This window comes from Archocentrus centrarchus, chromosome 20 (genome assembly GCF_007364275.1).
Source record: "Archocentrus centrarchus isolate MPI-CPG fArcCen1 chromosome 20, fArcCen1, whole genome shotgun sequence".
Taxonomy (NCBI): domain Eukaryota; kingdom Metazoa; phylum Chordata; class Actinopteri; order Cichliformes; family Cichlidae; genus Archocentrus; species Archocentrus centrarchus.
This window is the reverse complement of record NC_044365.1, coordinates 32,870,430-32,893,250: the sequence shown is the minus strand read 5'-3', so window position 1 is coordinate 32,893,250 and position 22,821 is coordinate 32,870,430. Positions and strand designations below refer to the sequence as shown.

Genomic DNA, 22,821 nt, shown 5'->3' with positions numbered 1-22,821 from the left:
GTTGAATGCATTTCATGGCTTTGGTGCACTAATGGCATCCTTTTTTACTTTCTGTGCTCATCTCAGTGGTTTCATATGAGTGCAGCTCATTTAGGAAAAGGTCACAATCACAATTTTGTAACTATAGAATAAAACAACAGTTGCTATGAAACCAGGGAACAATTTATTATTCAGTGAGTGTCTGTGCAGAGAAACATCTTAATTTAGTAATAATTACGTTTTGTATACATGCAGGGTCGCAGTCTGTTTGCAAGGAAGGCAGCATTAAGAGTTCACCCACCATCTGTATGGACACCCAGGACCCCACAGAGCTCTTATTTCAGGCAAAAAACCTTTCACAGTTAGAATGCCGAGTCCATCTATTAACTTCTTTGGGCCGGCTCCTCATTTACATGCACATTTTTTAATGACGCTAGAACTGCAACCAAATAAATGTCCCCAGAGCGCTATATCCTTCCTCCAACGGGTTCGCAGAAATCGTGTAAAATCGCATATAAAGCGCAAACAACAAAACATTATAATCCTTGCGGTCATTGTTTTCATTAGCTGCTAACAGCACGTCCTACATTGGACTGTCCGTCATCACGTTGTCACATGAACTATCACATGATTTCATGCAAGCCACTACCTGCAGCAACAGGAAGTGAGGTCATTTTCCCACGAATCGCTCATATTCTTGCCTGGAAACGTAGTTTTATTCTCTTAGGCCTGGCAAGGCAGAAAACACTGTGTGTTTGACTTTATACCTTCCTGTATACGTTCCAGAGACACTTAGAACTTTGATTACACTATTGAAAGTAGTTTATTTTGATGCACATGCTGTCTTTTTGCAAATTCTGCACAGTATTCATTTTTTAAATTTTTTCCTACAGTTTATAAAATGAGTGTATCTTACAAATAAAGCTATGAACAGACTCAAATTTTTTCCTGTGGTTTGAAAGGCCTCTGTGCATCTTTTTCTCATTAACAATTTTGAAGGATACAGCTATGGATTTTCTGTATCTAGAAAAATATGTAAAAATAAAAAACGATTTTCAATTTATTTGTGAGTTATTGCACTTTTTAGCTGATTTCTGTAGGTACTATGGATTTCTTTCATACATATTTTGAAAATTTAGATTATAAAGATTTTATTGATGTATAGAAAATTGAAATATTCCAAAAAATGGCACTACAGCATGTAAAAATGTAAAGATATGGTCTGGCGGACTTGTTCTATTGTAGGTCAAAAAGGGTTAATAAATGCAACATGAAATCCAGATTTGTATAAGAATGCATAATGCAGTTCATTCCACAACCATCTATTGATGAACTGCACAGCAGCCCAGCAGCCCAAACATCATTTTCATAAAAGGAAAGAAGGATTGTAAGCAGTAATTCGAGGATGGCTCTTTGCAGCCTTTTATATTATTATATTTGCATGGTGCAGTGGGTTCATACATGGAGTTTTTCAGTTAGTCTCAAATTGGATCCTTGCATTAATACCTTATGCACACTAACATACTTGCACAGTGCAGGATATTTGAGTAGCTGTCAGTGACCCTGGCACAATGTGCACTTACTGGAAATCACAATCACATTTATCTGTTAAATATCATCAGTGGAAACAGCTGCCAAGCCTGTTACACAGCTGGCTAATGAGCTGGCTAACGAGCAGGTTAACAAGTAGGCTAACGAGCAGGTTAACGAGCAGACTAACGGTGTGTACCACTTCATCTGTTATAATATTACCACAAACCTGCCGCTGTGTCCCCGCCCTCCTTGTGGACCCTCCCCTTCCATTTCATAATTAAGATGGTGGCCATTGAGGGTTCAACATGTCCATCATCCACGTTCAGCTTTCTCACACTGGACTAGAGAACTGTGAATCTTACAATCTCCAATGCCATTTGATGAGAGCGCAGAGTAACTTTTACTTGGGTACTTTACTTAATGTAATTGTATTTATTTAAGTACTTCTGTACTGCTTTATTATTGTACTCCATACTTTTAATTTTAAAGCTTTAGTTACTTATCATTATGCAAATTAATTGCATCATTATAGCTCAAACTATTGAGCAATATATAAGTAATTAAAATCTGTATTAGCTGCAACATGAAAAAAGATACACATCAATAAATTAATAATTATAATCCAGTAATATCATGTATTCTGTAAAAGCCACTGTAAATGGATCTGAATATAAAACCTGTGAAATATTAGCTATTTTAGCAGGATTATGACTTACAACCTACATAAAAAGTCTCCTGGACATACCCCTGCCAGGTACTTGTACTACACTTCCTGTAGCCATACCTGTGAGTGTAAATGCACTTATGTACTAACAAGTCTAAGTACACAATCTGAAACACTGTTTATGAGCCACAGACGTTAAAGGATGGTGGTGTGTCAGGTCTAAAAGATACGAAAAAATGCTGCTGTAGAAGCTCAGAGTACTCGGAGTACTCTGAAGAATAGAACCATATTTCTCAGTTGCTTTTGAAATATTCTCCAAATGAAGATCAGTTCTCAAACTGAAACTAAGTTTGGCCCATTTGAATCTTTGAGTTGCCGCAACAGCAGACTGTCAGTGTGTGTGTGTGTGTCAGTGATGTAGGTGTGTAAAGTGATGGGCTAAGGGGGGGCTCCCTTTGGTGTGAGTTTGGGGGGGGGGTTCTGAAGTGGCGTACCTCCATTAACACAGACAGAGGTGTGTGTGAGAGATAACTGCCAGCTCTCACACTCTGACACCTCACACACACACACACACACACACACACACACACACGCAGAGAGAGTCTGTGCACCACGCAGAACCTCCTGCCTGCTTTTTCCAAACCTCTCACACACACTTTTTATGTCCTCAAGCCCCTTAAACGCACACACACACACACACACACACACACACACACACACGCGCGCACACACACACACACAGTCAGTCCATCATACACACTTCACATCCACTCTCCCCACTCACATGCCACCATGTTGACTCCCTTGCCATGAGATAGATGGATGGAAGTGGATGAATGACACACATCACATTCACTGTGTGTGTGTGTGTGTGTGTGTGTGTGTGTGTGTGGTAGACTCAGTGGCCTCGCTCACTGTTGGTGTCATTCAGAGTGGCATCATGACTGGTTTTACATGACTGTTTAGTCATATGATGCGTGCGTGTGTGTGTGTGTATGTGTTTGTGTACAGTGTCTGTAGTATCAAATTAGATGTTAGTTTTTGTAGCGTGCGCGTCATCGCCATGTGCTTGTTTCATTTAGTCAGCATTGATCGCTATTACGGTAATGTTTGTATCAGCAGCCCCACGCAGGTCTGTTATCATGTTACTGTACTCCACAGCTGACACCTGTTAGCACCTGAGAGCCACCGTGATGCTCAGACAAGCAGCTCACCTCTTTAATACCACAGTGACCGCTCCTGCTTTGTCACCTCTTGCATTGCACTGAAGCCACTTAAATAGATTTGTGTTACTATAAACTGAAGCGTGATGCTGCTGCTTGCCTCTGTAGTATTTATTTGCCATTTAGCTTTGAATAAATTTTCCTCGTTAGTACAGTACTTGTATCATGGTCCTGGGCGTTAGTACAGTACTTGTATCATGGTCCTGGGCGTTAGTACAGTACTTGTATCATGGTCCTGGGCGTTAGTACAGTACTTGTATCATGGTCCTGGGCGTTAGTACAGTACTTGTATCATGGTCCTGGGCGTTAGTACAAGTATTAGTCTGTTTTCTGTGCCCTCAGTTTCCTGCCTGCTTCAGTCTCCCCCTTCAGTCTCGTCTCATCTCAGTCTCCTGAGTTAAATTGGTCCTTTCTCTGTATTTATCTCCTGTCTCTGTGTCAGATTTAGCTTTACTTTGCACAGACAGCAGTCTCTGTGCACTAATGTATTCCTCTTTCTATAAGAATATTACAGTTAGACTAGGCTACAGAGGCTTCGGCTGCTCTTTAAAGAATAAATGAAACTGAAGGTTGAGCCCAGGTTATTGGAGGAAGTTGGAGGACCCAGAGAAAAGTCATGTGGCACAGTGGAACAGTGGTCTGGTAGTTAGCACTGTTTCCTCATTTTTCTCATGTATTTCTCTGGCAGGCAAGGCAGAGGACCCAAATGCAGGACATCCAAGGTGGAAGTAAAACTTGAACTCAGCTTTATTTGCGAAAATGCAGAACAGAAGGCAGGGCTGGACAGGAGCCAGACATCCACTCACTAGCAAAACTTGAACACAACACACAGGGACAATAAGACCATCAAAATAAAACAGGAAGTACAACAAAGAGACAAAGACACAGACTAGACACCACACACCAGAAAACACTGGGGAACAAGAAACCAAAACACAACCTGGAACACAGCAAACCAGAGAATGAAACAAAAGAGCCACAAGGGAAAACAAAACTCAAACCAAAGTTCAACCAAAAACTCTGGTTTGACGGACCCGGGTTCATGACACGTAGCAGGGCTGTCCTTGGTTCAAATCCACTGACCAGCTGGGGCTCTTATTTAGTGTAGTCTGCATGTTCTCCACACTGAGAGCAGAAAAACATTTTAGGTAAAGGAACTTCTTCAAGTCCACTTCTGATCTGTATGTATGATAGCCGGATGGCCAATAGTTAATCTTTTGGACCCAAATGCAGCACCACAAACACAAAAGGTTATTTTAAGTAGTTTTATTTTACTTGAAGGGTTCAGGGGGTAACCATGGGGCATGGGAAGACTAGGGGTTCTTTCTGAGCCAGGTAAGCAGGTGTCCACTGAGAAGGAGATGAGATAGAAGTTAGTCCAACAGTCCAGCTTCCTTTCTTATACAGCCTCATGTAGTATGCAGGTAAGTTTACCTGTGTTCCATGAAAAGATGTCCAGGGAGAAGTAGCAATGCACAGGTTGTGTCCAGGAGAGATTTACTGTTGGAGGGTGAGCAGGTAAGCGACAGGTAAGCAAAGGTTTCCAGCAAGGGTCCAGAGATGGAGATCCAGCTTACGGGAAAGGAGATTAGCAAGAGTGGCTGAGAGTTCTTCAGACAGCGAGGAAATTCTGAGAACACAGGAAACAACAATGAACACAGGGAATCAAGGTTACCACAAGGAGCCGAGGGTCAGCCTGATTACAACGCTTGGGAGACAATCGGGCAGAGAGTGGTTGTAGGAGCTGGTGTCTTTATACTCTTACGTAGTGAAGGCTTCTGCAATCATGACGGGGGCTCCGATGTCTTTTTCTGAATGGTTAAAGTTCAGATTTTTTTTAACAAGCAAGGTAACCACTGTCCACAGAACTGTCGATTGTATCCTAGCAACACCAAACAACAGATGACAAGATAATGACAAAGGCAAAACCCGATCCTGTTAGGAACTCTTCAAAATAAAACTCTTCCTTTTTTCAATATAAATTATACTTGACACTTAAATACATTTCACTTTACCCTGTGTAATTATGTACAATCATGTTAAATTCAGTGAATATTAATAATTAAGTAAATAATACTTAATCAGAATCAGAATCAGAAGGTTTTTATTGCCATATGGGTGAACAGGTTCACAGCATTAGGAAATTGCTGCGGTACTTCGTGCTTACAGAAAAAAAAAACAAATAAGTATAAAAACTATAAGACAATATACAAGCATACAAATTGCAAATATACAGAGATATTAGAGCTATAACTATAACACAATATTACAAAATTACAAAATATACAGTGCAGAGACTAATTAAAAGATAAAAGAATGTAAACTATATTCCACTAATATGTACATCAGTGCAATCAGACAGGTGCATAGACATAGGGTCATCAGCGTTTGTGGAGGGTGGTGGTAACAGTCTTAGGGTAATTGTTCATGAGTCCAACAGCAGAGGGGAAGAAACTGTTCTTATGGCGGGAGGTTCTGGTCCGTATGGACCGTAGCCTCCTGCCTGAGGGGAGAGGGTCAAAAAGTCTGTGCCCAGGGTGAGAGTGGTCGGCTGTGATCCGACCTGCACGCCCCAGTGTCCTGGAGGTGTACAGGTCCTGGAGAGATGGGAGGTTACAGCCAATCACCTTCTCAGCAGAGTGCACAACGCGCTGTAGTCTCTGTTTGTCCCTAGTGGTGGCTCCAGTGTACCACACAGTGATGGAGGAGGTGAGGATGGACTCAATGATGGCAGTATAGAACTGCACCATGGTCCTTGATGGCAAGTTGAATTTCTTCAACTTTAACAACTTTAACAACATACATAAGTCACAACATATACAGTGACTGATGAGGCAATGACACACAGGTGGTCTTGCTGAAGAGCAGAAGTCAGGCACTTCACCCCAAAGGGGCATGGTGGACTGCTCAGCCCAACAGGCTTGGAGGATGGAGGATCAACAACCATGCAAACTATGACATTTTGTGTGTGTGTGTGTGTGTGTGTGTGTGTGTGTGTGTGTGTGTGTGTGTGTGTGTGTGTGTGTGTGTTTGTTTGTTAGTAGCACAGTCTGGGACACACTGGCTGAAATGCAGCTGTACAGATTCCTCCTTCTTTTACTGGGAATTGCACGTGCTGCCTCACATTTTTCTCAATCAGGATTTTACACAGGTGTAAATATTTAAATATTTCTTTGTGGTAGTTTCCATCATATCCTGTCGAAATACCTTTAACACTGGTTGGACTGAATTTTTCCCTAATCAGGATTTAAGGTGAGCCCACCTTCCCCACTGTCTGTCATTCAGAAACAATCATCTGAATATGTGTCATTGCTGTCCAGTCCTACACAAAGAAGAAACAGGTCACCTTGATGATAAATGTCCTGGTGCTGGTTCCAAAGGAAAAGCGATTTTCCTCCTATAGATGCTGTAGACTCAAAGTGTGCATTATTAGGTGGTTGAGGTGGCGCAGCCTCCAATGCTGTCACTTAGGATTCATGCAGTTTCATATTTGTGTATGTTTGTGTGTCTTTTTTTTTAACTTTGAAGTTTGTTTTCAGTTTGGTTTGATTTAAGCTCGAAAACTCTGTTAGATTTGGGCCATTCTATTGAATGACCATCTCAGATATGCATGCAAAAATCCCAGTGGGAAAAAACCACTTCTTAACAGGAACTGTGCAAAATTCCAGGTCCTTGTTGTCAGTAGTTTTCTCTCAAAAATAAAAATAATTTACTGGATGCAGGTAAGGGTGGTTTAACGAGTTTTTAAATTCCACTATCTGGAAAACTACTCAAGCTTGGTCCATGTTTCAGGGTAAATATGTAATAATAAGGCTCTATGAATATGGCTCAGCTCAGGCTAATGAGTGACTGATGCTGGAAGTGGCAAAAATAAGGATGTGCTGTGCAGCACCTTTTTTTCTGCACTGTGAGGGAGCACAAAATGGATTCAAACTTCTTGCTCTGCTTCCAAAATAATCTTTGGCTGCCATACATAAATATGAATATTTCAGAAATTCATATTGACAAAATGAGACACAGTGCCATGACAGGTTCTGGAGATAATATTAACTTGTTCTTTCTAAAAAGGTTCATTTTTATTTGATACATGGTGTCATACCAGGGGAATATCGCATCGAAGGGAGCTGAAAAACAATTTTGTTTTTCCATGCTGAGCTTTGAATATGTGTGAGGATGTGTAAATAAAGTGTTCGTCCCTCATCTGCAGAATCTGCGGTCAGAGATCAGACATGTAAATATCTGCGGAGCGCCCATTGATCTGTTAACCTGAGTCCACATTCATGGAGCCGCTGGAACAGATATTTACTCTAACAGCGCAAGTTGTTTTCAAGATGATGGAGATTTAATGACTCCCCAAAAACAATTCTAGAGGAAAGAGCTCGACCTTCACCCTTAAGATATAATGTTTTAGGAAACTCAGCTTGGACCTGACATTCATCCCCTTAAGAAGTGAATCTTTCCCTGGAATTTCTCCAGGTAAATCTGAATGAATTTAAATGTAATGATTGGTATTAAAAATGTTCATGGATGATGTTTATGAAGGTGTACGTCATCACATCCATCAGCTGAACCTGTGGATAAGTTTCTAAGAAATTTCAATGAGTGGAGGCTGCTGATGTCTCAGAGCTGAATCCACTTTATGTTTCAGAGTTTTGCAGTCAGGTGTATGAAATGTAAATATTTACATGTAAGTAAATATCATGTATGTAGCGTATTATTAATGTGTGCCATACAGGTGCCAGTGTTCTAAGTTATCAAAGGCCAAATGTAAAATTAGCTGCTGTTATTGAAAATAGTGTGTCAGTGGTGCAGCCTGTAATAATTACTGACACTTGCAGCCACTCATATACAGTACAGCACGTGTTCACTGGAGTGTGATGAGTCACGCTGGATTGTGTAAATATTTAGGACCTTGTAGCTCCTGCGTTAAATGCTAATGCTTCATTAATTTTGCCATAATTACCTTTTTATAAAGCACATTTTCTGACGTTTTAGCTTTGACTAGTTTTTCCTGCAAACTCACAGCAAATAAACTGAAATGTTATTATTGGCGATCATATTGAAATGCATTAGTTTCCGGTAAGTACGGGGTCTTTTTTTATGATGCATAATTGTACAAAGACAGTAACTGCAGCTGCATTATGTAAAACTTATATAACTGGATGGTTTATTTACATGTGTCCGTAATGAATTCTCAGCTCTCACCAAACGCTTGTAGTAAAGCTCGCAGACAGGCGGCGGTCAGTGATGAGTCAGTGCAGCTGCTGCTGCTGTGGTGGCAGCCGTCCGATTGGGACCACGCCATCCCAGCGGGGGCGGTGCCAGCCAGGCCCGGCCGCCACAGTGGGCTTGTGACCACAGGGTTGCTGGTTTGAATCCCCAGATAGTGTATTCTCTGACTCAGCTTGAAGCTCCTCTGTGAATCAGAGGTTTGTTCGTGACGCTCTCCTTCATGCATCATAACTCCTCCATTTCTGTAACAGGTAACAAACCCACAGGTGGAACAACTTCTCACTACAGTTTGTTTTTTTGGTTAAAAAATTATAATCATTGAATTATTTGGAGCATTTTGGGGGAATTTATGCTCTTATTGTTGAACATTTGCACAGGACTGTTTCACTCTAATGCTGCATGACTATAATTCAGCATCTGAACTCCAAAGCACCCACATATTTCATTGCACTGATGGACCCAGGTAATTCAATCCAGAATGGAAATGATTTATTATTATTATTATAAGAGCCCCGGATTGATCCCAGGAGGAAGCAGAGCTCCTTTGGGGTTGTGTGACAGCACCTGCTCTGCTGACCCTTTGAGAATGAGGGAGCCGCTGAAAGTGGCTCCTTTATTTATTTATTTCTTTATTGTGTTTTTGAATGCGGCCAATCAAACAGCTGCTGTAAGCTGCCTGGGATAAGTGGGAGAAACTAGATGGATGAGATCAGGCACTGCAGACTCTCAGTCCTGTTTCTGAGGGTTTGCTGTGGTGATGGTTTACAGTGGGCTTACCAGCCAACCCTGAACCCCTGAAAGGCATTTATACTGGTGCACAAGAGGGTGGGAGGGGACAACAGTCAGCAGAGGACACGATTTACCTGTGCGTGTAACATTAAGGGTCCTGAAGACAACAGTGTGGTGACGAGATCAATGACTGAGATTTAAACTGATAAAATAAGGTGACAGCAAAGGCATCATTTTGAATGAGTTATTGTTTAGATGACTAATACATATTTATAACATAAAATACATAAGTAAATTGGCTGCTTTTATGTTCTGAAATGAAGGTTGACTCGAGTGTGGAGGGGTCTCAGGTCTGGCTGATAGTTGAAACATCTTCAAGGACCTAAAAAAAAAAGCCAGTTTCCTTCAACTCAGACACTTCAGGCTAAATGAGACCACAGATAGGGACATTTGACATCCCCACAAAGACCATGGGAGTTTAGTGGTGGAGAAGCTGATGGGGTAGTTTGTTTGTGGCCAAATGTTAGCATTTTATTTTTGACCACTGAATTTATGCTTGAAGAATCATAAGTGTGAACCCATTAGGCTGTGCTGTCAGTTTTTGCATATCGTCACCCTCCAAAAATAATTTTTAATGAAAATCATCATTTTCAATACTTGGTTCAGTTTTTTTGTGTTTTCAGAGTTTAAGGCCATTATTCTAGGAGGGTGATGAGATCTCAAATCCCTCACAGGGTAGTCAGATACCTACACAAACAGAAGTATCATAAACTTTTATTTCAAAGCCTGGGGACCAATCCAATTGGCTGACAGGGAACCGGGGAGATGGCTTCTTCTGCCGGATCTCTAAGCTGTTGTGTTTGACTGCATCATAAAGGCACAAACGTGCCTCCAACATTTAGTTCTGAATCACAGCTGAGTCATTTGTACCTGAACTCTGAATGAATAGCTGTTTTCTGAGTTTTGCATAAGAGGCTTCCAGGGTGGCTCATTTAATCATCAGTCCTATGAAAGAATAAGGTTCCTGTCCCTCTGACCTTTTCCTTCCTTATCATTGCTTTTTATTCTCAGTGTCTCTGTCCCTGTAAGCTGTTGTTGGCAGCAGCAGCTGCCTTCCCTCCACTGAGCAGCACACCACCTGTGGGACTGCTGTGCAGCAGAGGTTTAGATGTGACCATGTGTGATGGGATATGAATGTGGAATATCAATTATGATGTATACCTTCCCGGCACTATCCCACTCGTACGACCATAACGAGCCTTCGGTCGTAAACCCTGATGAGGACACGGAGTGGGAAGGATGGACAGAGAGACAGACAGACGGTGTTTTTGAGTCCTCTGAAGTGTCTCAGCTTTCAAAATGTCCCTACACCTCGTTTCTGCACAAACCAGTGGTGTTAGATTTCCCAAAATCACACGTTTCAGAGAAACGGTAGTTACAGTTACATAACCACCCACCCCCTGATCACATCATGATTGGCATCTTCAAAATCCTCAGAACCAAATCCTGAGCATCAACAGAAATGTATAAAAATGTGTGCTGGTAACAAGTGAAAAATTCTGGGTCACATTATAATTCTGTGTTGGCGTTGCAGAAAGTGTCCAGATGGGTTTGTGTGTCTGAAGGCAGGAAGAAACCCCAACTACGGCTACACCAGCTTCGACACCTTTGGGTGGGCCTTCCTGTCCTTGTTTCGTCTCATGACACAAGACTACTGGGAGAACCTCTACCACCAGGTAACCAGCAGGAGCGTCGCTCCATCAAAGTCACAGAAAACGCAAGAATCTGATTATTTTGGGTGTGATTTACTCTTATAGAGCCTCTTCTTCTTCCAGGGTGTAATTAGTTCTCTTCCTGACATCACATTTGGTGTCAGACCCTTAATTCAGGGCCTGGGGTCACACCGTCTCCTACCAGAAATGTGATTGGCCTCCCTGCAGTTGTGATCTCATGTAACCGTGGGCAGAAACTATAGAGATCTGACTCTGTTTTGTTTTCTTCAGTCCATCACTATCAATAACAGTAAATCCTACTTCATGCAGTGAGCACGGTGGTTTATTTATCCATTCAAACACATTAGTGCTGTAATCAGAAGATATATTTATGCTCTGTTGTATCACTGGTAACCCTGTGGCCAGCTGCATCTACTGATGCATGTTCATGGAGGCAGGAGGTCATTTTCACTGAGCCCCCTTTGACTGCTTACTGGGCCTCACTCAGCTACATCATTAAAAAGCCTGTTCCTGTTTCCTTTCAGTCACTAAAGAGACCACAACGCCTCTGAATCCTGACGGCAGCTTCACTAATTTGACTGCTTCACCAACTGTGTGAGACTGTTGTGTATTTCTGTTTCATCAGGACACTCAGTATTGTGCTTTTTCTTTTTTACCTCCAGACACTGCGGTCAGCCGGTAAGACCTACATGGTGTTTTTCGTGGTGGTGATTTTCCTGGGCTCCTTCTACCTGATCAACCTCATCTTGGCTGTGGTCGCCATGGCATACGAGGAGCAGAACCAGGCCACCATAGCTGAGGCCTGCCAGAAAGAGCGGGAGTTCCAGCAGGCCATGGAGAGGCTGAAAGAGCAGCAGGTATCTGATAAGCTGATGCTTGGGGTAGGCCGATGCTCGGGGTGGGCCGCTGTGGGCCAAAGTGGTTCCTGTCCTGACCCTGATCCCAGTGGTGTTAGGTCTTAAACGTGGCTCTTCTCATAATGTTTGTTTGTTTTTTTGTTTTTTTTTTAAGCATACTAGTACAGTGTAAGAATTATGGAGGTTGAAAACTGCCAAAATAACACATATAGGGTCAAATATAAAATGTGGCATGAATTGACTTTACTGTTTTACTTTGTCTTAAATTTACTTTCTATTTAATTTTCCAATATTTATTTTTAACTTATTTAAATATGCGGTTCTCACTGGGCACACTTTTAAAGACAATCTGCTCATTTGCTTAATGAATCAGAAAATGTTATGTCCTTTTTTGCTTTTTGCAATAATAATAATAATAATAATAATAATACCAACAAATTGTTTAAATAAATAGGGAATAGTTTTAAGGGCAAATAATAGAATAGAATAAATTTTTTTTATTAATACATGTTAAAAGAGGGAATTAATAAAACAAATGAAAAGTAAAATAAAAAATGAGGAAATCAATACAAATAATCAGACAATTGAGAGCAAATTTTAATTTAAGTCATTATTAATAATAATATTAATTAATATATGTAATTGAGCTCTTTTAAGAGTCACATGAATGAATGAATCATTTTTGATTTTGGCAGTTTTGGTGCTCCATAGCAGAATGACAGTAAAACAAAGTGAAATACTGGAGGATATCAGCTCCATCTGCCTCCTGTTCTACCTTCAGTCCTTCATTCATCTATGAAAATGTATTAATACATTAGTCATTCAAACATTTCTAACAACAGTATTGTAGTTTTAAAGGTTGCTGTGTTTACTGTACCTCTTCCACCAGGTTGCCACCCAGAAAGCTATGGACTCTGACTCGCTGATGTCACCAGACCTTTCTCCTTTTGGTCCACCAACGGACAGCTTTGAGGAGCGGAGGCGGAGCCATGCTCTGATGGGCGTGGGTGATGTGGAAGCAAACCTGTCTGAGGAAAAGCTACTGCAGGTGGACTTGACTGATGGTGGAAAGGTAAGTGGAGAAAGATCTGATGTCTTTACCTTTGGTGCCAAACTTTACTTTACCTTCCCCTCTTCCTCCAGCCCCTCCACCCACTCCTCGCCCGCTCGTTCTCCACAAGGACGCGGAGAAGCAGTCAGGTCTCCTCAATCTTCAACTTCCGTCTGAGGAGCCGGGGGTCCGAGGGAGAGATGGCCGACGACGAATACAGCGTTCCAGGTGATGTGGTAGAGGGTGCCGGAAGTCGAACTTACAGTGGAGGAACCTTCAGCGGCATCCTGCCCCAACCATGGCCCAAACGGAGGCCGAGCACTTTCAGCACCACCAGCAGGAGCTCCCAGGTGAGCACAATGTGGCAGGTGCAACTTATGAATCATTTAGTGCAGAGTGTGTGTTTGATGAGAGCATTTCACTGTGTGGTTCCTTACCAGGAAAAAAGTTGTTTTTTTTTTCTCATAAATGTGAGAGATTATCTTATGATAATCTCTTTATAATAATTATAATAATAATTTACCTACTTTACTTTTTTTTTAAGAAATAAATTTACTTACCATCCATCCATCCATCCATTTTCTTCCGCTTATCCGGGGCCGGGTAGCGGGGGCAGAAACCTAAGCAGAGAAGCCCAGGCTTCCCTCTCCCCAGCCACCTCCTCCAGCTCATCCGGAGGGACCCCAAGGCGTTCCCAGGCCAGCTGAGATACATAATCTCTCCAGCGTGTCCTGGGTCTACCACGGGGCCTCTTCCCGGTGGGACATGCCCGGAACACCTCACCCAGGAGGCGGCCAGGAGGCATCCTAATCAGATGCCCGAGCCACCTCAACTGGCTCCTTTAGATATGGAGGAGCAGCGGCTCTACTCTGAGCCCCTCCTGGATGGCCGCACTCCTCACCTTATCTCTAAGGGAGAGGCCAGCCACCCTTCGAAGGAAACTCATTTCTGCCGCTGGTATTCGCGATCTTATTCTTTCGGTCACTACCCAAAGCTCGTGACCATAGGTGAGGGTAGGAACGTAGATCGACCGGTAAATCGAGAGCTTCGCTTTTACGCTAAGCTCCCTCTTCACCACGACGGACCGGTGCAGCGTCCGCATCACTGCAGAAGCAGCCCCGATCCGCCTGTCGATCTCCCGTTCCCTTCTCCCATCACTCGTGAACAAGACCCCGAGATACTTAAACTCCTCCACTTGAGGCAAGAACTCGTTCCTGAGCCGGAGAGGGCACTCCACCCTTTTCCGGCTGAGGACCATGGCCTCAGACTTAGAGGTGCTGATTCTCATGCCGGCCGCTTCACACTCGGCTGCGAACCGTTCCACTGCGAGCTGGAGGCCTTTCCCTGATGAAGCCAACAGAACCGCATCATCTGCAAAAAGCAGAGATGAGACTCTGAGGCCACCAAGGAAGAAGCCTTCCGCCACCTGGCTACGCCTAGAAATTCTGTCCATAAAACTTATGAACAGAATCGGTGACAAAGGGCAGCCCTGACGGAGTCCAACACCCACAGGAAACAAATCCGACTTATTACCGGCTATACGGACCAAGCTCTCACTGTGGTTGTACAAGGACTGAATGGCCCGCAACAATGGGCCAGACACCCCATACTCCCGCAGAACCTCCCAAAGGACACCCCGAGGGACACGGTCGAATGCCTTCTCCAAGTCCACAAAGCACATGTAGACTGGTTGGGCAAACTCCCACGCACACTTGAATATCCTTGAGAGGATAAAGAGCTGGTCCAGCGTTCCACGACCAGGACGAAAACCGCATTGTTCCTCCTGAATTCGAGGTTCGACTAACGGACGGATCCTCCTTTCCAGCACCCTGGCATAGACCTTACCGGGGAGGCTGGGGAGTGTGATCCCCCAAAAGTTGGAGCACACCCTCCGGTCTCCCTTCTTAAAGATGGGGACCACCACCCCGGTATGCCAATCCGATGGCACTGCCCTTAGATCTCCACGCGATGTTGCAGAGGCGTGTCAACCAAGACAGCCCTACAACATCCAGAGCCTTCAGGAACTCAGGGCGAATCTCGTCCACCCCAGGGGCTCTGCCACCAAGGAGTTGTTTAACTACCTCAGTGACCTCACCCCCAGTGATGGTCAAGTCATCCCCCTCATCCCCAGACTCTGCTTCCACTACAGAAGGCGTGTCAGTGGGATTCAGAAGGTCCTCGAAGTATTCCTTCCACCGTCCAACTATAGCCTCAGTTAAAGTCAGCAGCACCCCCCCTGCACTATAAACAGTGTGAGTGAAGCACTGCTTTCCCCTCCTGAGTCGCCTGACGGTTTGCCAGAATCGCTTCGATGCCGTCCGAAAGTCTTTTTCCATAGCCTCACCGAACTCCTCCCACACCCGAGTTTTTGCTTTGGCTACTACCCGAGCTGCATTCCGCTTGGCCTGTCGATACCTGTCAGCTGCCTCCGGAGTCCCACAGGCTAACCAAGCCCGATAGGACTCTTTCTTCAGCTTGATGGCTCCCTTCACCTTCGGTGACCACCATCTGGTTCAGGGGTTACCACCACGACAGGCACCAACCACCTTGCAGCCACAGCTCTGAGCAGCAGCCTCAACAATGGAGTTACAGAACATGGTCCATTCGGACTCAATGTCCTCAGCCTCCCTCGGAATGCTGTCGAAGTTCTGCCGGAGGTGGGAGTTGAAGATCTCCCGGACTGGGGCTTCTGCCAGGCGTTCCCAGCGCACCCTCACAATACGTTTAGGTGTGCCAGGTCTGTCCAGCATCTTCCCCCGCCACCTGATCCAACTCACCACCAGGTGGTGATCAGTTGACAGCTCAGCTCCTCTCTTCACCCGAGTGTCCAAAACATACGGCCGCAGATCTGATGATATGATTACAAAATCGATCATCGACCTGCGACCTAGGGTGTCCTGGTGCCATGTGCACTTATGGACATCCTTGTGTTCGAACACGGTGTTTGTTATGGACAAACTGTGGTTTGCACAGAAGTCCAATAACAAAACACCATTCGGGTTCAGATCGGGCAGGCCGTTCCTCCCAATCACGCCCCTCCAGGTCTCACTGTCATTGCCCACGTGAGCGTTGAAGTCTCCCAGCAAGACTATGGAGTCACCAGATGGAGCACTCTCCAGCACCCCGCCCAGCAACTCCAAAAAGGGTGGGTACCCTGAACTGTCATTCGGCGCATAAGCGCAAACAACAGTCAGGACCCGTTCCCCAGCCCGAAGGCGCAGGGAAACTACCCTCTCGTCCAATGGTGAAAACTCCGATGTACAGGCAGCAAGCCGGGGGGATACAAAAATACCCACCCCAGCTCGCCGCCTCTCACCGAGGGCAACTCCAGACTGGAACAGAGTCCAGCCCTTCTCCAGGAGACTGGTTCCAGAGCCCAGGCCATGCGTTGAGGTGAGCCCAACTATATCTAGCTGGTATCTCTCAACCTCACGCACTAGCTCAAGCTCCTTCTCCACCAGAGAGGTGACATTCCATGTCCCAATAGCCAGTTTCGATAGCCGGGGATCAGTCCGCCAGGGCCTCCGCCCTCGGCCGCCGCCCGACACACACTGCACCCGACCCCTACGACACCTCCTGCGGGTGGTGGGCCTGCAGGAGGGCGGGCCCATGTAACCTCTTCGGGCTGCGCCCGGCCAAGCACCACAGGCTAATGCCTGGCCACCAGACGCTCTCCCTCGAGCTCCCTCCCCAGGCCTGGCTCCAGGGTGGGGCCCTGGTAACCCTATCCCGGGCAGGGTAAACTGTTCCCTTGTTTTTTCACTCATAAGCTTTAATTTAAAATAAGTAAATAAAAAGTTTAATTTTTATTTTCTTAATAAATGTTCCCCTATGTTCTTAGAGAATATTTTGTTTTGAAAAATGCTTTGTTCCCTTTGAATATTATTTTTTTCAAAATACATTTTTAGTTTTTTTCATAAATGTGGCTTTATAATATCAGACATTATTGAAAATGGACCATTTTAATCTCAAGGAATATCATACTTTTCTAAATGAATTTACCATGTTAATCTTATTTTTATCACTTTAAACTCGAATATTTTAGGTATTTAAATAAAGAAAAGCACTACTTTAATCTAATAACATGCTTTAGATTTTTTTCTCAGCTACTTTATGATTTCACAGATGATTGTAATTTATTACTTTAAATATTTTATTGTTAAATAAATTTACCACGTTATTCTCTCCCTGTGATTATCCTTGTTAGACCCTTTCACCCACTGTGACCCTGTCTTTCCAGGTTTTTTATCCAACTCTAAACGTCAATGGGAAGCTGTTTGTTGCCATGGACCAGAATGGGGTTTCCCCACCACCACTGCAGGGGCAGCTGCCTGCTTGCACCATGGAGAAGGTCAAGGAGGAGAGTGTGAGTACTGTGTCCTGACGATGTGTGTGTGTGTTTGCTGCAGTGGAAACAATGGTGAAGCCTGCAGCCCTCCAACACTCAGACATGTGAATTATGAATCAACATTTTGCATAACTCTGCTCTGATATCATGGGTTAAACACACACACACACACACACACACACACACACACACACACACACACACACACACACACACACACACTCATATCAGCCATCTCAGATAACAAAGCCATGGTATTCCCCCCATTTGCTCAGACACGTGCGCGCGCACACACATTCACACACACACACACACACACACATACACACAGTGTCACTGCCATGGCATCACAAGTTAAAGCCACACATACCAGCACAGCCACATTACTGAGGTGTCCTTCCGTTACACACACACACACACACACTCTGTTGGCATCAGACTCTTTCCACACAGCCTGAACTTTGTGTACTGTGCACAGTTACAGACATCATTGCAAAGCTAAAATAGGTTTATTTATTACCAACACTGATGAAGACTCTGATGTGGCGTCTGTGTGTTCACCTCACATGTTCTTCCTCTTGCCTTTGATAAATATGTGTCTGGTTACCAGAAGCTCACCAGGTGCAGGAAAGTCTAAATTTGGGCAAAGCCCAGTTAGTGCAGAGCTGAGGCCAAGTTTGATAGACTGAGACTGTCAAACAGAGTAAAGTTGACTTCAAACCATATCAAAAATGTAAGCAAGCACTCAACTGTCACCCACTGGTTTAGAGACATTTTGAAGGGTCAACATTAGCATTAGCAGAACTATTTTTGGTTTTTGGAGGAAGAAGTCACATTATTTGGTTTAAAGAGGTTAGTGAGTAGGATAGAGTGTATCAGCTAATCTATAACCTGCATACATTTAACCACCATATTATCTGTCAGATAAATGCATCAAGGCTGCAAATCTGGTCAAGAGCCAGCCTCAAGTGGCCATTGAAGGAGCCAGAAAAGTGCCAAAAGCTGCAGTTCTTCTAATGTCCACATGAAGCTGCCTCCAAAAGTGAGTCAGTTCCCAATAATATGGCTGCTGTGCAGTTAATGCAGGGTTTCCGTGGGGTAGTAAAAAGTAGTAAAAGGTAGTAAATTAAATGAGCTCAAATTAAGGCTATTAAAAGGTAGTAAAAGGTAACAAACAGAATTTGACTTGGTAGTAAGTAAGGGGTCAGGTGCAGTGTGTGTCGGGCAGTGGCCGAGGGCGGAGGCCCTGGCGGACCCATCCCCGGCGGACCGATCCCCGGCTATCGAGACTGCCTATTGGGACAAGGAATGTCACCTCTCTGGTGGGGAAGGAGCCTGAGCTAGTGCGTGAGGTTGAGAGATACCAGCTAGATATAGTTGGGCTCACCTCAACGCATGGCCTGGGCTCTGGAACCAGTCTCCTGGAGAAGGGCTGGACTCTGTTCCAGTTTGGAGATGCCCTCGGTGAGAGGCGGAGAGCTGGGGTGGGTATTCTTGACAGGTATTGGCAGGCCAAGCGGAATGCAGCTCGGGCAGTAGCCGAAGCAAAATCTTGGGTGTGGGAGGAGTTCAGTGAGGCTTTCGGACGGCATCAAAGCGATTCTGGCAAACCGTCAGGCGACTCAGGAGGGGAAAGCAGTGCTCCACTCACATGGTTTATAGTGCGGGTGGGGTGCTGCTGATTTCAACTGAGGCTATATTCAGACAGTGGAGGGAATACTTCGAGGACCTCCTGAATCCCACTGACACGACTTCTGTAGTGGAAGCAGAGTCTGGGGACGAGGGAGATGACTTGATTATCACTGGGGGTGAGGTCACTGAGGCAGTTAAACAACTCCTTGGTGGCAGGGCCTCTGGGGTGGACGAGATTCGTTCTGAGTTCCTAAAGGCTCTGGATGTTGTAGGGCTGTCTTGGTTGACAAGCCTCTGCAACATCGCGTGGAGATCTGGGGCAGTGCCATCGGATTGGCATACCGGGGTGGTGGTCCCCATCTTTAAGAAGGGAGACCGGAGGGTGTGCTCCAACTTTTGGGGGATCACACTCCCCAGCCTCCCCGGTAAGGTCTATGCCAGGGTGCTGGAAAGGAGGATCCGTCCGTTAGTCGAACCTTGGATCCAGGAGGAACAATGTGGTTTTCGTCCTGGTCGCGAAACGCTGGACCAGCTCTTTATCCTCTCAAGGATATTCGAGTGTGCGTGGGAGTTTGCCCAACCAGTCTACATGTGCTTTGTGGACTTGGAGAAGGCATTCGACCGTATCCCTAGGGGTATCCTGTGGGAAGTCCTGCAGGAGTATGGGATGTCTGGCCCGTTGTTGCGGGCCATTCAGTCTCTGTACAACCGCAGTGAGAGCTTGGTCCGTATAGCCGGTAATAAGTCGGATTCATTTCCTGTGGGTGTTGGACTCAGTAAGGGCTGCCCCTTGTCACCGATTCTGTTCATAAGTTTTATGGACAGAATTTCTAGGCGTAGCCAGGTGGCGGAAGGCTTCTTCCTTGGTGGTCTCAGAGTCTCATCTCTGCTCTTTGCAGATGATGCGGTCCTGTCGGCTTCATCAGGGAGTGGCCTCCAGCTCGCAGTGGAACGGTTCGCGGCCGGCATGATAATCACCACCTCGAAGTCTGAATCCATGGTCCTCAGCCGGAAAAGGGTGGAGTGTCCTCTCCGGCTCAGGAACGAGTTCTTGCCCCAAGTGGAGGAGTTCAAGTATCTCGGGGTCTTGTTCACGAGTGACGGGAGAAGGGAGCGGGAGATCGACAGGCGGATCGGGGCTGCTTCTACAGTGATGCGGAAGCTGCACCGGTCCGTCGTGGTGAAGAGGGAGCTTAGTGTAAAAGCGAAGCTCTCGATTTACCGGTCGATCTACGTTCCTACCCTCACCTATGGTCACGAGCTTTGGGCAGTGACCGAAAGAATAAGAATACAAGCAGCAGAAATGAGTTTCCTTCAAAGGGTGCCTGGCTTGAGGGGTGCGACCATCCGGGAGAGGCTCAGAGTAGAGCCGCTGCTCCTCCACATCAAAAGGAGCCAGTTGAGGTGGCTCGGGCATCTGATTAGGATGCCTCCTGGCCGCCTCTTGGGTGAGGTGTTCCAGGCATGTCCCATTGGGAGGAGGCCCGTGGTAAACCCAGGACATGCTGGGGAGATTATATCTCTAGGCTGGCCTGGGAACGCCTTGGGGTCCCTCCAGATGAGCTGGAGGAGGTGGCTGGGGAGAGGGAAGCCTGGGCTTCTCTGCTTAGGCTCCTGCCCCCGAGACCCGGCCCCAGATAAGCGGAAGAAAAGGGATGGATGGATGGATGGATGGATGGATGGTAAGTAAATTTTTCATCACCCCTTCAATATATTTTGACTTTTCCATTAATGCAGACTTTTTAAGTTAGTTTAACTATAAGATCTGTATAAAAATATAACTACTCAGCAGGACCTGAGGTGACGTTGAAAAACTCAATTTGTTCTGCTGTCCGATCTGCTGTGCGCATGCATGGAGTCATTTTGCGCCTCGTCATGGGAAAATGTAAGTTTTCACAACTTTGGCTCGATGACCCGGCATTCAAAGACTGGCTTAAGCCGGTCATGGGGAATGATCGAGAGGCATTTTGTAAAGTGTGCAGAAAAAATATAAATTTGACCTGGAACGGTGTGACAGCGATCAAATCACACCGAGCATCCATCATTCACCAGCCGCCAATTCGCGAGCGCAGGGTGCAGATCCCTATTTTGTTTTTTGGTGCTACAAAAAGCACTGGAACTGCAACCTCAAGGTCAGCTACGAGCACAAGCATTGCTGTCACACCTCAGCAGCAAACCAGTATCCCAATATTCTATTGAAAAATAAATCATTGGCTTGTGAAACTTGAATTCTGTTGCTTTTTGTTTATATTCTTAAAAAAACAGATTTCCTGAGTCTTTATGAAATGTGTTTGGAATATTGATTTGTATGAGGTCTTAGTCAAGACAAAGTCACAGTTAAACCTTCAAGTAAGTGGGATAAAGTTTTGTCTTTGGTGAGAGATGGGTGATCATCTTACATGGCTTAGTGCTGTGAATCCACCGCCACCCCGAAAAGGCTGCTGCTCGATTTCGTGCTGGTAGTAAAAATACTGTAGAGGTAGAAAAATAGGTAGTACAAGGTAGTAAATTGAACTCTAGGATTCCTGTATTAACCCTGTAATGGTACTAACAGGCCGTCTAAGAGCTCCAGTGAGTGAAATTCTAGGATTGTATTTGGATGCTACCCAGCAGTAATAAGCAGGTATCTGTGCCTGCGTGATGCCCCTAACCAAGCTACTGTAGGAAGCATTGCCTGATGACTTAGCACTGTGGGTAGGAAGCTAAAATCAAGAGTCCACAAATCAGAATCAGAAGGTTTTATTGCCATATGGGTGAACAGGTTCACAACATTAGGAAATTGCTGCGGTACTTCATGCTTACATAAAAACAAATAAGTATAAAAACTATAACGCAATTTACAAAATATACAGTACAGAGATTAGAGAGATAAGTATAAAAACTATAACACAATATTACAAAACTATAACTATAACACAATATTACAAAATATATAGTGCAGAGATTAACTACGATAAGTCAAACCACAAACCAGCGGTCGATGTCACAGTGGCCATGTCAGTCTGTCAGCACTGACCTCTGTTGATGAGCCACAGGATAGAATATAGACTAAACAGTCATAAGTCAAAGTCACAGTATTTACAATTTACAGCTTCACAAACACAAAAAACTGCACACACAGGTTTTGCTAATGCCATCAGTAAATAGTGAACACTTTTCACTCCGAAACCAAAAATAGACATGTACTCTTTGCTTCCTGTGCTGCTCATATTTCTCACCAAGGCTGCTGACATCCAGCAGATCAGCTGAGCACCTGGAAACACACAGTGCATAGATGCATCCTGGGTCATGTGCAGTGAAGATGATAATCAGATCACAGTCGTACTGCATGACTCACTGACCAAACACATGCAGGAAAGGTGAGAAAATCTGCCTGTGTGGACACGCATGCAGATGTGTTATCCATAAACGGTGTGTTTACACGTTCCTTTGCACTTTTTGGGCTAAACAGGGACGAATGACATAACGCGCCCAGCATGGATACCTGCACTCTTAAAAACATGAATCTGTGGAATCTGCAGACTTTCTGGTTTCCTTTTGCAGTCCAAGTGTTACTGACCAGTTATATTTACGTGGGTATAGGAGTCGCAACCATAGTGAGCATGTGCCAGTGCAAAAGCTCGTTCGCCCCGGTGTTTCAGTCTCGACATGGGGACAGCAAGAAGAGAGACTGAAATCACCCTAGAAACATTTAGTCTGCACTGGACAGGCGGATCGGGGCTGCTTCTGCAGTGATGCGGACGCTGCACCGGTCCGTCGTGGTGAAGAGGGAGCTTAGCGTAAAAGCGAAGCTCTCGATTTACCGGTCGATCTACGTTCCTACCCTCACCTATGGTCACG

At 44.9% G+C, this 22,821-nt stretch overlaps 1 protein-coding gene across 1 annotated transcript in view; it reads left to right on the top strand.

The window, feature by feature from the left end:
* LOC115799203 (sodium channel protein type 4 subunit alpha-like) overlaps positions 1-22,821 on the top strand; it is a 330,533-nt gene that overhangs the window by 127,453 nt on the left and 180,259 nt on the right. The window contains exons 10-14 of the mRNA XM_030756224.1: positions 10,955-11,096; positions 11,756-11,974; positions 12,840-13,022; positions 13,094-13,351; positions 17,242-17,367. Of these exons, the coding sequence (XP_030612084.1) occupies positions 10,955-11,096; positions 11,756-11,974; positions 12,840-13,022; positions 13,094-13,351; positions 17,242-17,367 (928 nt within the window). The remainder of the gene's footprint in view (positions 1-10,954; positions 11,097-11,755; positions 11,975-12,839; positions 13,023-13,093; positions 13,352-17,241; positions 17,368-22,821) is intronic.